This window comes from Gobius niger (assembly GCF_951799975.1).
Source record: "Gobius niger genome assembly, chromosome: 3".
NCBI classification, from domain to species: domain Eukaryota; kingdom Metazoa; phylum Chordata; class Actinopteri; order Gobiiformes; family Gobiidae; genus Gobius; species Gobius niger.
The window spans coordinates 23,110,854-23,124,568 of NC_136854.1; the positions used below are offsets into that span (position 1 = coordinate 23,110,854).

General features: G+C 40.4%; 1 protein-coding gene across 16 annotated transcripts in view; it reads left to right on the forward strand.

The window, feature by feature from the left end:
* ptprdb (protein tyrosine phosphatase receptor type Db) overlaps positions 1-13,715 on the forward strand; it is a 125,087-nt gene that overhangs the window by 95,184 nt on the left and 16,188 nt on the right. For 7 of the 16 annotated variants that reach the window (XM_079554403.1, XM_079554416.1, XM_079554413.1 and 4 more), the window contains 9 exons: positions 2,391-2,485; positions 2,591-2,847; positions 5,933-6,026; positions 6,730-6,954; positions 7,040-7,218; positions 8,489-8,595; positions 8,718-8,759; positions 9,193-9,290; positions 10,944-11,067. In XM_079554403.1, the coding sequence (XP_079410529.1) occupies positions 2,391-2,485; positions 2,591-2,847; positions 5,933-6,026; positions 6,730-6,954; positions 7,040-7,218; positions 8,489-8,595; positions 8,718-8,759; positions 9,193-9,290; positions 10,944-11,067 (1,221 nt within the window). Of the gene's footprint in view, positions 1-685; positions 713-914; positions 1,033-1,436; positions 2,025-2,390; positions 2,486-2,590; positions 2,848-5,932; positions 6,027-6,729; positions 6,955-7,039; positions 7,219-8,008; positions 8,021-8,482; positions 8,596-8,717; positions 8,760-9,192; positions 9,291-10,943; positions 11,068-13,715 lie in introns of all 16 variants that reach the window. The other 9 variants (XM_079554411.1, XM_079554417.1, XM_079554414.1 and 6 more) reach the window with 4 other exon arrangements.

Consider the following 13,715-nt stretch of genomic DNA (forward strand, 5'->3'; position numbering starts at 1 on the left):
TTTTTTTAGAAATACTAAGCTGAGTTGGCCTGGTAATTTTGGGAGTCGCAGCCGGAATGTGATTGCTTAAGAAGGCTTTTAATCTCTTTTTTATGTTATTTCCATTTTATTATATGGATTATCTGATACTAATATCAGTTTATTTCCGTAAAAATGTTTTTAAAGAATACTAAATATACAGTCTACTTATATTATCCCACAATAATACTATATGAAGGCATTCTGAAAGATAAATGCAAATCAGACAACTGCAAATCCAAGTCTGTGTCCCATTCATTTTAGCATTTTAAAGCATAAACATAATAATTTGAACAGTGTCAGATTTCACTTTCACTGAGGCATTCGAGTATTTCTTCAACATACTGTATGAATTGTTGATGAGTTGTCTGAGGTTGTTTATCTTAGGTTTGTCTAGTTTATTTGAATCAGGAATAGTGCACAATATACAATAACCACTGCCAGGTTATAGCAGTGCTAATATCCCCCTGTAGTCCCTGGGAACAGTGGGCAAGCTGATTAGTTGGGGAATTATATGTGAAGCAAATTGTGCTTGTAAATTAACACTTTTTATTGCGATAATAATTGTTATTGGTATAATTCTTGGCAAGACAGTGGAAGCTTTTTGATGATGAAAGCTTATATATTGTTCCTTTTTTCCCCCCCATTTTCCGGTTGCATTACCCAGTTTGGATCTGATGAGTCAGCCGAATATGTAAGTTTACCCTCTTTCTGCCATTATGTTTATGGACAATTACTGTATTTGAGAAAACTGTAAATGAGAATGTGAAATTTTAAACTACCTGAACAACATGTTTGTTGTTATATATAGTGATAGTAAAAAGAGGTGCTCAGTGGCTGCTGTGAAATAAGTGCTTTTCTTCCTCTGTCTGACTGTTGCCCACTGTGTTCTGCAGGAGGTGGTTCTGGGGCTCCTGAAGGCAGACACCTCATACTCTGTGTCAGTGGGGGCTTACACTGCCAAGGGCGACGGGGCGAGGAGCAAACCTGTCAGTGTGTGCACCGCTCTGCCCTGTGAGTGTGCCTGCGATTCACACAATAGCATCATTTAGACAAACGGGCTTTTACTAGTTTTTGATGGTGAATGTAATGGATAACTAATATTGTGTATTATTATTTACAATAATTCATAAGGAGCATGTTTGTCTTACAAAGGTACACTGCATATATGTTTCTTATGCACAGCTTTTTCATGTGTTTAAATGACCTGACTGTAAAAAACATTTGTTATAATCTTTCAGTGCACAGATTTGCTAATGATCATTAGAGGAACCACTGAATTTCATTGATCTAAATCTGTCATATGGAAATTTAGAGCATTATTAATCACATTTTTCTCTTTTTCAATTATTTGGTTGTAAATTGCAATTACCACATCGCTTTAATTGCTCATGCATCATTTGTGTTCTTTCCTCCAGTGCCTGAGATCCCCAAACTAATGGTCAGTGCCACTGAGGCTGGTACAGCTCTTCTGCAGTGGCACCCTCCTCCAAGCCCTCCCACTCCACTGCTGGGCTACAGGCTCACCTTTGGACGGATCGATGTCCTACCTTTCACTGTGGTGGAGTTTCCTGCCAAAGAAAACCGCTACACTGCCCAAGACATCCACAAAGGAGCGAGCTATGTGTTTCGCCTCTCGGCCCGCAACAAAATGGGGTACGGTGTGGAAGCAGTGAAGGAGGTGAGCACTCCAGAAGACGCTCCGAGTGGATACCCAGAGAATATCATCTCTGAAGAAATAGCTGCTACCTCTATGCGACTTGCCTGGAAATCAGTTCCCCTTATTGAACAAAATGGAAAAATCACAAAGTACTCTGTGCTGTACAAGGATATAAACAGTCGAGGCAATGCCTCAGAAGTAGTTGTGCCCACACCAAAGTCCAGTGCTGTTTTGGAGGGTCTTATTCCAGATACAGTGTATGACGTCAGAGTGTGCGCGCACACAGATGTGGGCCAAGGCCCGTACAGCCCCAATGTCCAGTTTCGGACGCAGCGGCTGGACCAAGGTAGGCCTCCTTCTCACTTTCTCAAGCATCTTCAGAACAGAAGATGCTCCCCAACAACCTTAATGCATTCATGCAGTTGACCAAGCAAACACAAAAACACCAAGACATCTCCTTATCCGCGTTCTGAATGTCCTTTTCATTGTCTTGTCACTGTAGTCATAGACAGAGCGTCTTTGTGCAAAGCAAGGTAAGAGTGCGGGGTCCTTGGCGAGTCTTGTTAAACAGATTAGACACTCTACATAGTGCCGATTGGGACAAGACAGGGCTCACTCCTCCCTCTTTTGCAGCTGCTGTGAAGGCCAGGTAAGGGATTGCATCTGGTATAAGGCCACCTTATAAACATTTTCTTGTTCCTTTTTTCTGTAGTTTTTGCCACAAACTTCCGAGTGAAAGCTGCCATGAAAAATTCTGTGCTTCTCTCCTGGGAGATCCGAGACAAGAACCCTGCCCAGCCATTCACAGTAAGAAAACATTAATTTTATCTACGGTAAAGCATATTGTCCTTGATTGAAGGTTTTCTGTCTAAAGACGACTGATTCTTCATTGTTTATGCTGTGTGTGCATAGATCCTGTATGGAAAAGGACAGTCCGTGGAAGTGGATGGGAAACAGACTCAGAAGTTGATCACTGGTCTGGAGCCGGACACACAGTACTCGTTCCTGCTCACAAACCGAGCCAACAGCGCTGGAGGCCTGCAACACCGCGTCACCGCCACCACCGCCCCCGACCTGCTGAAGACTAAACCCACCGTGGTCGGCAAAACCAACGCCGACGGGATGGTGACTGTCCAGCTGCCGACTGTCCAGACTACTGCTAAAGTCAGGTAATGAAGACAGATGTGAGGCTTGTTGTTAAAGCAGTCTCTTACTCAAACGATTGTCTTTAATGGATTTTAAATGTGGAGAATTTTCTCAAGTTGTTGTCAGTGCAGTTGTTGCTAAGATCCAGTGAGGTCATTTTGGTGTTTTGTTCTCACAGCTGCGTTTCATTTATTGGTCCAGTAGGATGGATTAGTCTGGAGCTGCCAGAAGAGAAAGTTCAAGAGCATCCAAATGAAAAACACAAAACTGAAAATCTCTTGCTGTTTGGGATCCGTTGCAAAATTGTATAAAATTGTAACTTCTTCGTTTTTTCATGTTACGCCATCCACAGATAGTGTGAGTGCTTCTTTTCCAGAGCGTCTGTCTTGGAAGCAGAACTAAGTAACTTGTTTACCTTAATAAATCCTTTCCGTAGTCCCTCTGGGGGTAATTCAAGTGTAAATGGGATGATTTCATCTCCCCCTGGTGTCTCTGGCCAGAAAACCACCCTTGCAACTTCGCAATACCCACTAATAGAATCACGACGAAGAAGCTAGCAGGCTAACAGGAAAAGCTAACTAGCACCACTTTAGCAGTATTTACAGCCAAGTTTGAGTGAAGAAAATGATCTCCATTGTGTAATTGGATGTATAATATGGGGTTACATATGAAAGATTGGGGTTACATATGAAAGATCAAATTCATTCTTTCTAAATCCAACTAATAAAGATGAAATATTGAAAATTGTGAAAGACTGCAAAAATAAGAAGTCAGTGGATAATGATGGGTTTGATATGTTTATAGTTAAAAATATTATTGGAAATGTAATTCACCCATTTACATATATTTGTAATCAATCCTTTAAAACTGGTATTTTTCCAAATCAAATGAAAATATCAAAAGTTCTCCCGTTGTACAAAGGTGGTGACAAACATTTGTTTTGTAACTATCGACCTATTTCCTTGTTGTCACAATTTTCAAAAATATTGGAGAAATTATTTGTTAAAAGATTAGATAGTTATGTTGAAGTTAACAATATAATGAATGATTATCAGTTTGGTTTCAGAGCTCAAAGGTCGACAACAATGGCAGTTGTTAAAATGGTTGAAAACATATCACAATCTTTAGATGAAAAATTACATACATTAGGAGTATTTTTAGATTTACAGAAAGCTTTTGATACCATCGATCACAGAATATTATTACATAAATTGGAAAAATATGGATTCAGGGGAAATGCACTTTCGTGGTTAGAACATTATTTAACGGATCGTTTCCAATACGTTAATTTAAGTGGAGTTGTGTCCCGCTTACAGAGAATTAATTGTGGGGTTCCGCAAGGGTCGGTTTTGGGCCCCAAGCTATTTCTGTTATATATAAATGATGTTTGTAAAGTATCGGATGTTCTTAATTTTATTCTCTTCGCGGACGACACAACGATATATTGCTCTGGCCCAAATCTTAAGGAGCTTGTGTTGGTGGTAGAAAGAGAATTATATAAACTAAAAAATTGGTTTGACGTGAATAAATTGTCACTTAATTTAGATAAAACAAAATTTATGGTATTTAGTAACAAGGAGATAAATGATGAGATCAAGATCAATATTAATGAAAATGAGATAGAAAGAGTAAATCATATAAAATTTCTTGGAGTGATTATTGATTGTAAAATGACATGGAAACCACATATTTTAAACACGCAAAAGAAAGTATCCAAAACTATTGCAATTTTGTATAAATTGCAATATATTTTGAACAAAAAAGCATTACATTTACTTTATGATTCTCTTGTCACACCGTACCTAACGTATGGCATAGAGATTTGGGGAAATACTTATAAAACTGGAACCAATCCAATTTTCCTATTACAAAAGAAGATCATCAGATTAATCAATTATGCACCTTACAATTCACCAAGTCATTCACTGTTTATCCAATCAAAAATCCTGAAGTTCTATGACTTAGTCGATTTGTACACGGCAAAGTTCATTTACCAAGTTAAGCAAAATAAAATCCCTAAATGCTTGCAAATATTGTTTACCCAGCGAGAAAGTAACTACAATCTCAGAGGAACATATATATTTAATCAACCGCAAGTACATTCTACATTAAGAAAACACTGTCTATCAAGCAAAGGAGTTAAATTATGGAATAGCTGCTGCAATGAATTAAAACAAGCTACGTCTCTGTTTCAGTTCAAAAATACTTACAAGAGAATAATAATGGAAAAATATTTGGCAGAATGAAAATTTATTAAATATGCTTCTGGAGCGGACAATGGTCCACCTGTGTTAATTCAGTGAACGTATGGTTATTACCATTAACGTGCTGCATTCATGATTTAAAAGTGAAGGGCAGGCACAATAAGCTTTAGCTTCTGCCTGCGCCTGGTCATTTGTTGTGTTCATTGTTTGACTTGTATGTTTTGAATGTTTTGAATCATTTGTAAATGACCAAACCGAAATAAACCGAATAAACCGAAATAATATCCCTCTCTCCCTTTGTCTTTTCTGTCAGCGTAGTATTTACTCTCACAGACAATTTATGAGTGAAAAAACGCAACATGCTACGACACCTGTAGTGTCGCTTATGGCCTCTAGGGGCATGAGTTACTTAGTTTTGCTTTGATCAGTAATTGAGGCACTATTTATTGCAGTCGGTGTGAAAGATTAGATAAATTTATAACTTCTCCATTTTCCTGAAATAGCTCTGGCACCAGCTCGGGTCATTTTGACATTTTTGTAGCTGAATAGAAAGACGTTGTACCTTGAAACCTGAGAGTGCATGCAGTAGAGCGTATCATCCACAAGGTACACATGACTAATTTAGAGTCAACGACTTTATTGTTTGGCTAAGCGCTTATAGACTGTGTTCTACTAAAAGACTCTTCCTCAGTGTTTTTTTTTTCTTTCTTCTCACACAAGGCTTTAAAACTAACTTCCTTTTCCCAGATGGTTAGATTTATTGTCTATTGTTGCAGCTGTGGTAACATGTTGTAGTAGTAATAACGCGTTCGATGGCTAATGTTTCCACAGGCCGAACTGAAAAAGCAATCAGGTCTTTTGGTGTGTTTCATCTGGACTCATCCCAGTGCTTACTCTGTTTCAGGGGCTACTATATTGTGGTGGTGCCTCTGAAGAGACAGAGAGGGGGCAAGTTTCTGAATCCATGGGAGGAGCCGGATCAGATGAACTTAGATGAGGTGAGGCAGACAAATGACCGTAAGCATGGCAATAAATGTTGTGTTTGGCAAACTAGTGTGTAATTATGTTGCACGGGACTTTTGGTAATGATACATATTACATTAGACTCCCAGAGAAACTGCTGAGTTTTCTCACGTTTCATATTTGCGGCCGTTCTTCTGTTTTTAATGTGTGAGAGTGCAGTCTCCTAATGCATCTCCGAGTCATTTTCAACAATACTTTCGCATGCCATTTCCCATCTAATTCCACATCCTTCCTTTGCCAAAGACTCCATCGCCTCATTATGCAGTTGTGAAAGAACATTCATGTGTGCGAGATGAGATTGAGTGCAGTTTTTATGGTGCCCACTGTCTCAATTGATAAATCTGATGGCCATTCAGAAGATGATGAAGTCATTGGCCAAGGTGTATGGCTCAGCTCAGGCTATTGTTCTTTCACTGATGAGCCTTTTTGTGGGATAAGGGGGTCTATACTGGCCTTTTCCTAGTGATGTGGTTTATTCTCAAACGTTATACAACAATATAATTGAAAAAATGTATCTCTGTCAATGATAAAAATAAATGTTTTCCATTCACGGGTATAATATTTTAGGAATAGAGTTGAACTGATGTTAATTGTTTGAAGATTTTAGTAAAGCTAACGTTTCAATTTACAGCAATTCAAAGTAGGTGTTTGATTTACTTTTTATTTATATTTGTTTAGTTGCTGAAGGAAATCAACAGAACAAGTGTGAGCCGCGCCCTTCGCATCCGCAGACAAGCGAGCCAATCAGATCTCAGAGCATATGTGTCGGCGCACTTCAAAACCCTCCCTCCGGAGTTTACATTGGGAGATGGCCGAAACTATGGGGACTTTCGCAACCGACCTCTTCAAAACGGGCAAGAGTATGTCTTCTTTGTGTTAGCGCTGCTGGATCTCTCCGAAAACGTGAGTCAGATCAATTCAAGATCAATTCACTTCATATAATTTACCCCATAAAGTCACCAATGTATTTTTGTCATATCTATTTCAGACCATGTTTTCCACAAGCCCATACTCGGACCCAGTGACATCATCGGACGTGGATCCGCAGCCAATCGTAGACGAGGAGGAGGGGCTGCTGTGGGTGGTCGGGCCGGTGCTGGCAGTCATCTTCATTGTTTGCATCGTCATTGCCATTCTGCTTTTTAAAAGGTACGGCTACATCACTATGTTCAATAAAAGATCGCAACGAGTTTCTAACTCATGCTGATCCAATGTGGTTTGGGCTGTTGTACACATTAAGTCTAATGTGACCCAATCTGGTCTTAGTCAGCTGAAATATAGACTTTAAGTTTGTCTTTCATTTTCCAAGATGTGTGGTTTCTGACTCAAATCAATTCTATTGTGATTCGGGAGTTTAGTCTAGACTTCCATTCCCTTTCTCTCCATTATTCACAGCTCTACACTGAGTAAAGCCCAGGTGGTGCGCTTCCATTATTTATGGAGGCATAACATTTAGGTTTATTTATAGTTTTTGGGCACTGCTTTAGAGGGAGATATTAAGCTCATGGTGTGTTCATCTGTTTCACTAATCATGGCACAATTGAACACCGAAAAGTATAATAATATTACATTTAACTTTCATAATAGTTTACACTCTACATTTAGTGTAGTTTGGCCGCCTTGTGCTGAGCCATACTGTGTGTTTTGACTCCACTTATAATTACCTCACTTAAGTTCATGAGTCCAATTGTCATCTTCATTGTTAGCATCACTCTATGCAAAGATTGCAGAATTGTTGTTTTGCTACTGTCAAGGCAAAACTGTGGGTGTGCACTTTTTGTTTCATAAAAGCCTATTTCACAGTAGGTCCTGTTTTACACATCTATCACATTATTAAGGCAGGAGGAAATTCACAAAATGCGCTCAGCATTACCTGCCCCTGATGCTTTTGATTGGACACTAATGTTATGCATCTCTGTCTGTCCTTTTATCTGCTGCTCTGCCTGTTTGGATCCAGCAAACCTGACAGGTAAACAACCTCTGCTTATTACCATTTCTCGTGTCCTACAGGGGCATTTCCCTTCACCGAGAAGATTTTTCATAATAGATCTCAAGAGACTCCGTCTTTATTTGATGTTTCTTTGATGACTGCATTGGAAAGTGAGCCTGCAAAAGCAAAAAAAAAAACAGTATCAGGCACTGTGCCAGACATTGATCCATGCATTAACATAAAACAAGCTGTAATAGTAGCCCTGCAGTTTAACAGCAGCTCGTACCAACAATTCTTGACAATTACCTTCATTTCGTTAAGACCTAGGAATTTTGTTTCCTCTTAGAAGTACCAAATACCCTCGTAGTTTAATCTAGATTGAATCCAGAAATTGCCAAGTGGTAAAGTATGATTTTTTTTCAAAGATTGAGCTGTTTTGTTTTGGGTTATTTTGTTATCGAGCTGCTTCAGTCTGAGCACCGTGTGTGTTTGTGATTCCAGGAAAAGGGCCGAGGCTGAGGGCAGGAAGAGTAGTTTTCCCTGCAGCAAAGCAATGTCATCCCATCATCCCACTGATCCTGTGGAACTGCGAAGGATCAACTTCCAGACTCCAGGTAGACGGCACACACATGAGGCTTATACAAAAGACACTCAGGCCACGTCTAGTTCAATACACCCAGGCATTAGACGTGCCACTATTGATAAGATTGACTTTGGTGTTTTCTTCCCTTTGCAGCCTACCGTGTATCAGTGTACCGCGGTTATCGCCGACTGTCAAGTTAGTTGGACTTGACCACAGTCTTTTGTGTTGTTGCCATTCTCTCAACTATTCTCTTTTAAAAACTAACTTTCATTCCATACAGGAGGAAGCTGCTTGCTCTAATTTGTATTGCAAAGCCTTTTTTTTTTTGTCCGTGCTAAATTTTTAACCGCCTGATTCACGCTCTTATCTCCACCCAGCAGTGTGCATACTCTGAGGACGTTTTATTGTTGCTTCAGTAACTTTCCAACATGCACATTGTTCTTTCTGTCTGACTTTCCGAGAAAATGGTCACTTAACAACAACAAAAAAAACAGAAATCCTCCATTTGCTGCTTTTTCTGACCATGGACTAAACAACACCTAACTCGTAACATCCCCCTGCATAAAGTGAGAAAAGTATCGAAATTGCCTCTTTTTTTCATTTTTTTTGTCTTGTCTGTGTGCGGCAGGCATGGCGAGTCACCCACCCGTCCCCATCTCTGAGCTGGCAGATCACATTGAGCGCCTGAAGGCAAATGACAATCTCAAGTTCTCTCAAGAGTACGAGGTAGGCATGCTGATTATCTGTCCCTGAAAATCTCCGACTAGGAAAATTCAATCACAGCCTTGTTTATCTTACACTGATCAGCCCGCCTCTGTGTCATTCTCTGGCATCACAGCTAACTTTTATTATGATTGGCCTCAACAGAATGATTGGAGATAATGTGCACTGTCCCCCCTTCTAGCAGATTCTTGTTATCTATACAAATATTAAATTGAAACTTCAAACTGAAACCTCAAATCTAGTTTGCTTACAGCCAAACGCTTATCGACTCACATCAAGTGGGAAAAGGCAGAGGCAGAAAACCCACACCGTGAGATACAAGAAGAGCGATTTTGCAGAAAGACACTTCATGATTTGCTTTTTATCCACTTGCTGCAAAGTTAAAAGGAAAGTTTCAAGTCTCTGACGAGAAGATAACAACTGACCTGACTTTAGCTTGAACTGTGCCACTAAATATAACATGGCTGCAGTCGAGAAAAGGAAAAAAAAATCCAACTTACTGGCTGTCTAACAAATGCAGCTCGCATTACAATGTGCTCCACAGAGAGCCATTAAAGGGGTAAAAATGTTTTCTTTTCTGTTTAGACCAACGGCCTCTGGGTGAAGAAGGGAAACAGTAGGCTCTAATTGGCTACCACAAGAGAGACAAATTGCGTGTGACAGAGATATGTACATAGAGGAAGACAGGGATGCATTATGCAAAAAGCAGCAAAGCCGAGGCAGTAAAGCGTTGGAAGAATAAAAAGCTAGTTGGAAGCAGGAGACAGTGAGGGAGAAGCCTGTGTAATTGTGGCACAAGTTGGAAACGCTGTGTTGAGCCCCACATTCTCTCTGCATGACTGTGTGCTTTGTTCGGGCCGGAGCCTTAACGAGGGAGCGATAGAGACGGATGGTGGAGGAGGGAACGGAGCCCAGAAATGATTGCAGTGTCATAATCAGACACACATGATGTTGGGCACTCGTATAAAAGGCACATATACATGCATGCACTTACGCCGTATAACACATGTCCGTTTCTCTCTCTGACCCAAACCATAATTATGTGTCGTAAAATATTCAGAATTGCTAAATTGCTCTGGCTCCCTCTTCTTCCCTTCATCCATTGACAGGCCATAATGACCTCATGTCTGCCTTTTTCAGCTAACAGCGATGGTTACGCTGTAATTACGCCCCAGGAACTTAATGTGTTGGTCTTACACAACCATCCCTTTCACTCTCAGAGGAATTGATCACGCTTTTATCATCTTACTGGTTTGATGTCAAAGAGTCTCAACATTTATGGGAGATAAAATGTTGTGTATGTCCATATCTTGTTTGAGGTCAATCATGCCGCAATATGTGCAGATTGTCCTTTGGCCATAATGGGATTGTAATGGTAAGGCAACAACATAAGTGGACATACTTGCCTTTTTACATGGCAAGCTCACACAAGACATAGACTATATAGAGCAATTATTATACCAGAGTGTCAACATTTGTGAAATCTATATTGAAAAGCTGCCTTGAGAATAGTATGGACACAAAAATTCACACACTGAATATTGTGGTTCAACTAAATACAAATTAAGATAAAGTAGATAAGATAAATAAGCCGACTTTGTTCCCTAGTATAGTTTTCCACGAGCCGCTGTTCTAAACGAACTGTTCTGTTTTCAGTCTGTGGATCCCGGGCAGCAGTTCACATGGGAGAACTCGAACTTAGAGGTGAACAAACCAAAGAACCGCTACGCAAACGTCATAGCCTACGATCATTCCAGAGTCATACTTTCAAGCATCGAAGGTAAGTCATAGTGCCAGTGTGTGGGAGTGGCTCTGTGTAATTTGGGTGCTTTCTGGTGGGCTTTACCCGGTGAAAATGACAACATGCAATCGGTGTGTCATCTCCTTTTGTATATGGGAGTCATTTGAGGTTATTGCTCGTTTCATGGTGTAGGATTATGTCTGTGATTGTGTCTCAGAGAAAAAAAAGTGTTAATCTATTCTCTTTTTGTTACGGACATTCCCACACAGCAATGGATTTCACCCCAAACCCATTAGCTCCCACTTAAATGTATAAAACCAAACACAAACATTTGTGTAGGAAAGGCAGTTAATTGCAACATTATGCATTACGTTTGATCTTTAGGAAAAACGCAAAACAAAACACTACAACATTATGCCAAAAGATTAGTATGCATCATATGGATTAGTGTCCATATGGCCTGCCTTATGTAGACACGTTATAGTGTTCCTCTGTACGTGTGTATATGTAGTGGAAGTGTCTCTGCAGTTATCTATGAATGAGGGATTATTAATCGTCCAAAGATGTGCCAGATAACCACTGCATCCAATGCAGCTACTGTATATAGTTGATATGCTCTCACTTAATCATTTCATCTATGTTTAGCATATATGTAAGAACATGTACTGTATATGTGAGCCCAATGTGTACATTTGCCCTGAAATGGAAAGAGAGCCAGTCCTTCTGCACGAGTGTCTAAGCACACTACCCACCTCAGTTGGGAAAGACCTGAGGCGGAGAAACTGGCAGCTCTCACATGGAGAGCAAGGGAGAGCAGCAGTGGGAGGCCAAACCCGAGCAGATGAGCCTTATCTGGGCAGAGCATGTGTGAGCAGCCCTTCCACCCCCGCCTGTCCTGGAGCCCTGGCTGTCTGTCTGTCTTTTAGCTTACAAAATGCATATTGCTTGAGCATGTCCAAGTATACACATACACTGGTATAGATTTGAGACACGTGGCATTATGCACTCTTATTCCCAGGCTCTTCCTCCGCTCATGAACGGACTCTCAGCAGAAGGCCAGACTAGAGTGCGTTTGTTTTATCTGCACAGTGCGTCTGCTCCAGTCTCTTGCAGTAAACTTATAGCACATAAAGCTTTTAGCCAAGCTGTCCTTAACGACTGAGGTGGATAAACATATGTTGGAGCTCTTCTTACTGTCTGCTCTCATCCCATTCAAAAGACAATGTGCAAACACTACAGGGTACTGTTCTGTAATTGACTTGATAATAAAGTTGCAAGCGTGTTTTGTGAGATGGGTTTTAAATCTGCATAAACAGATTTACTGTTGTTAAAAAGGAGGGATCTGCTTTAGCTAGGTTTAAAAATGGTTTGGGAGTTTAGACACACAAACAAATTAAGAGTTTTTTAAAGGGCAGTAATACAGGGCACTTACATACCACATAGTAATTAGAAACAAAGGGCTTGGGTAATTACTTGCCATGAATAGTGTGACAATTAAAATGCTAAATACACCACTTTTTTTTTACTTTTAAGTAACAATAAGAATTAAAGCTTCCTCATTAAACAGTACTGGTGATGTAGCCATGTTTTGTTTTCAACTCAGAACATGCACATGCGGCCAAAACCTATAAGCTACTGTATGTACTCCTTGGCTCAAGATTGCTCCAGATTCGGTTGCACTGAGAGACTGGTTGAAGGATGGGTCAAATGAGGACAAATTTCCCTAGAGACATACTGTACATAATACAATCAAATTTGCTGTTCCCTGGTCATGAACAATAGAAAGTCACTACTGTCAATCACTGTCTATATTGATCAAGATATTTATATAATATATATAATCAGGTCCTCTCATGAAGGAATAGTATCTGATGTGGTGTGAGTGCCAGTAGCTTCTCTTGCGGTAAGCTTAGGAATCTCCTCTTATAGAAACATCTTGCGTTAATCTTCTTCTCGCCGTGATCCCACTGTTCATCAATTCCTTCAGAGTTTTCAGCAGAAGTTTGTGTCCCCGTCAGTGCAAGCAGGTCGCATTTGTAAATGTCTGTGTGTCAGTGCTTGCAAAGCGTGGCTGTGTGCTGTATGTGTACATGTTTGAGCTGTGACTCAGTGAATTTGGGGATTATGGTATTAGGCCCTAGATGAGCGGGCCTGATCCGAAATCAAACACACGCACGGAGGGGGCGCCACACAATCCCCTCCAGGACGAGCAGTGTCAGGCCTTACAGTCACATTGCCATTCAGGGCGACACATCCAAGAGCATACTCAGATTAGGCCATGAGCGTCTTAGCATGTATTATAAAGCAAGACGGCTGAACAATCCAACAGGGAAGAATGCCGGGTCCCGTGAAAACATTAATCTGCACACTGTGACCTCAGATGATCCAAGCTCTTTATTACGGCGACATAAACCAACAAATAATCCATAATAGATTATTGCACAAAGGGAATTGATTTGTGTGGAATTGAAATGACACAAACCGTGGTCTCCATGTTCAATCAGTGCTGGCAATCATTTCGCGCAGTGCAGCTGTCCCTATCTCAACCCTCCACACAGATCAAGACACCGTTGTCCTGCTCACCTTTCTTTTCATTTTTGTGAAATTGTCAAATCGAAGTTGGCTGTCTTAAGTGCCATCATTTCAATATAGTACAGACAAGTTCTGTTAATAGTTTACACATCTCC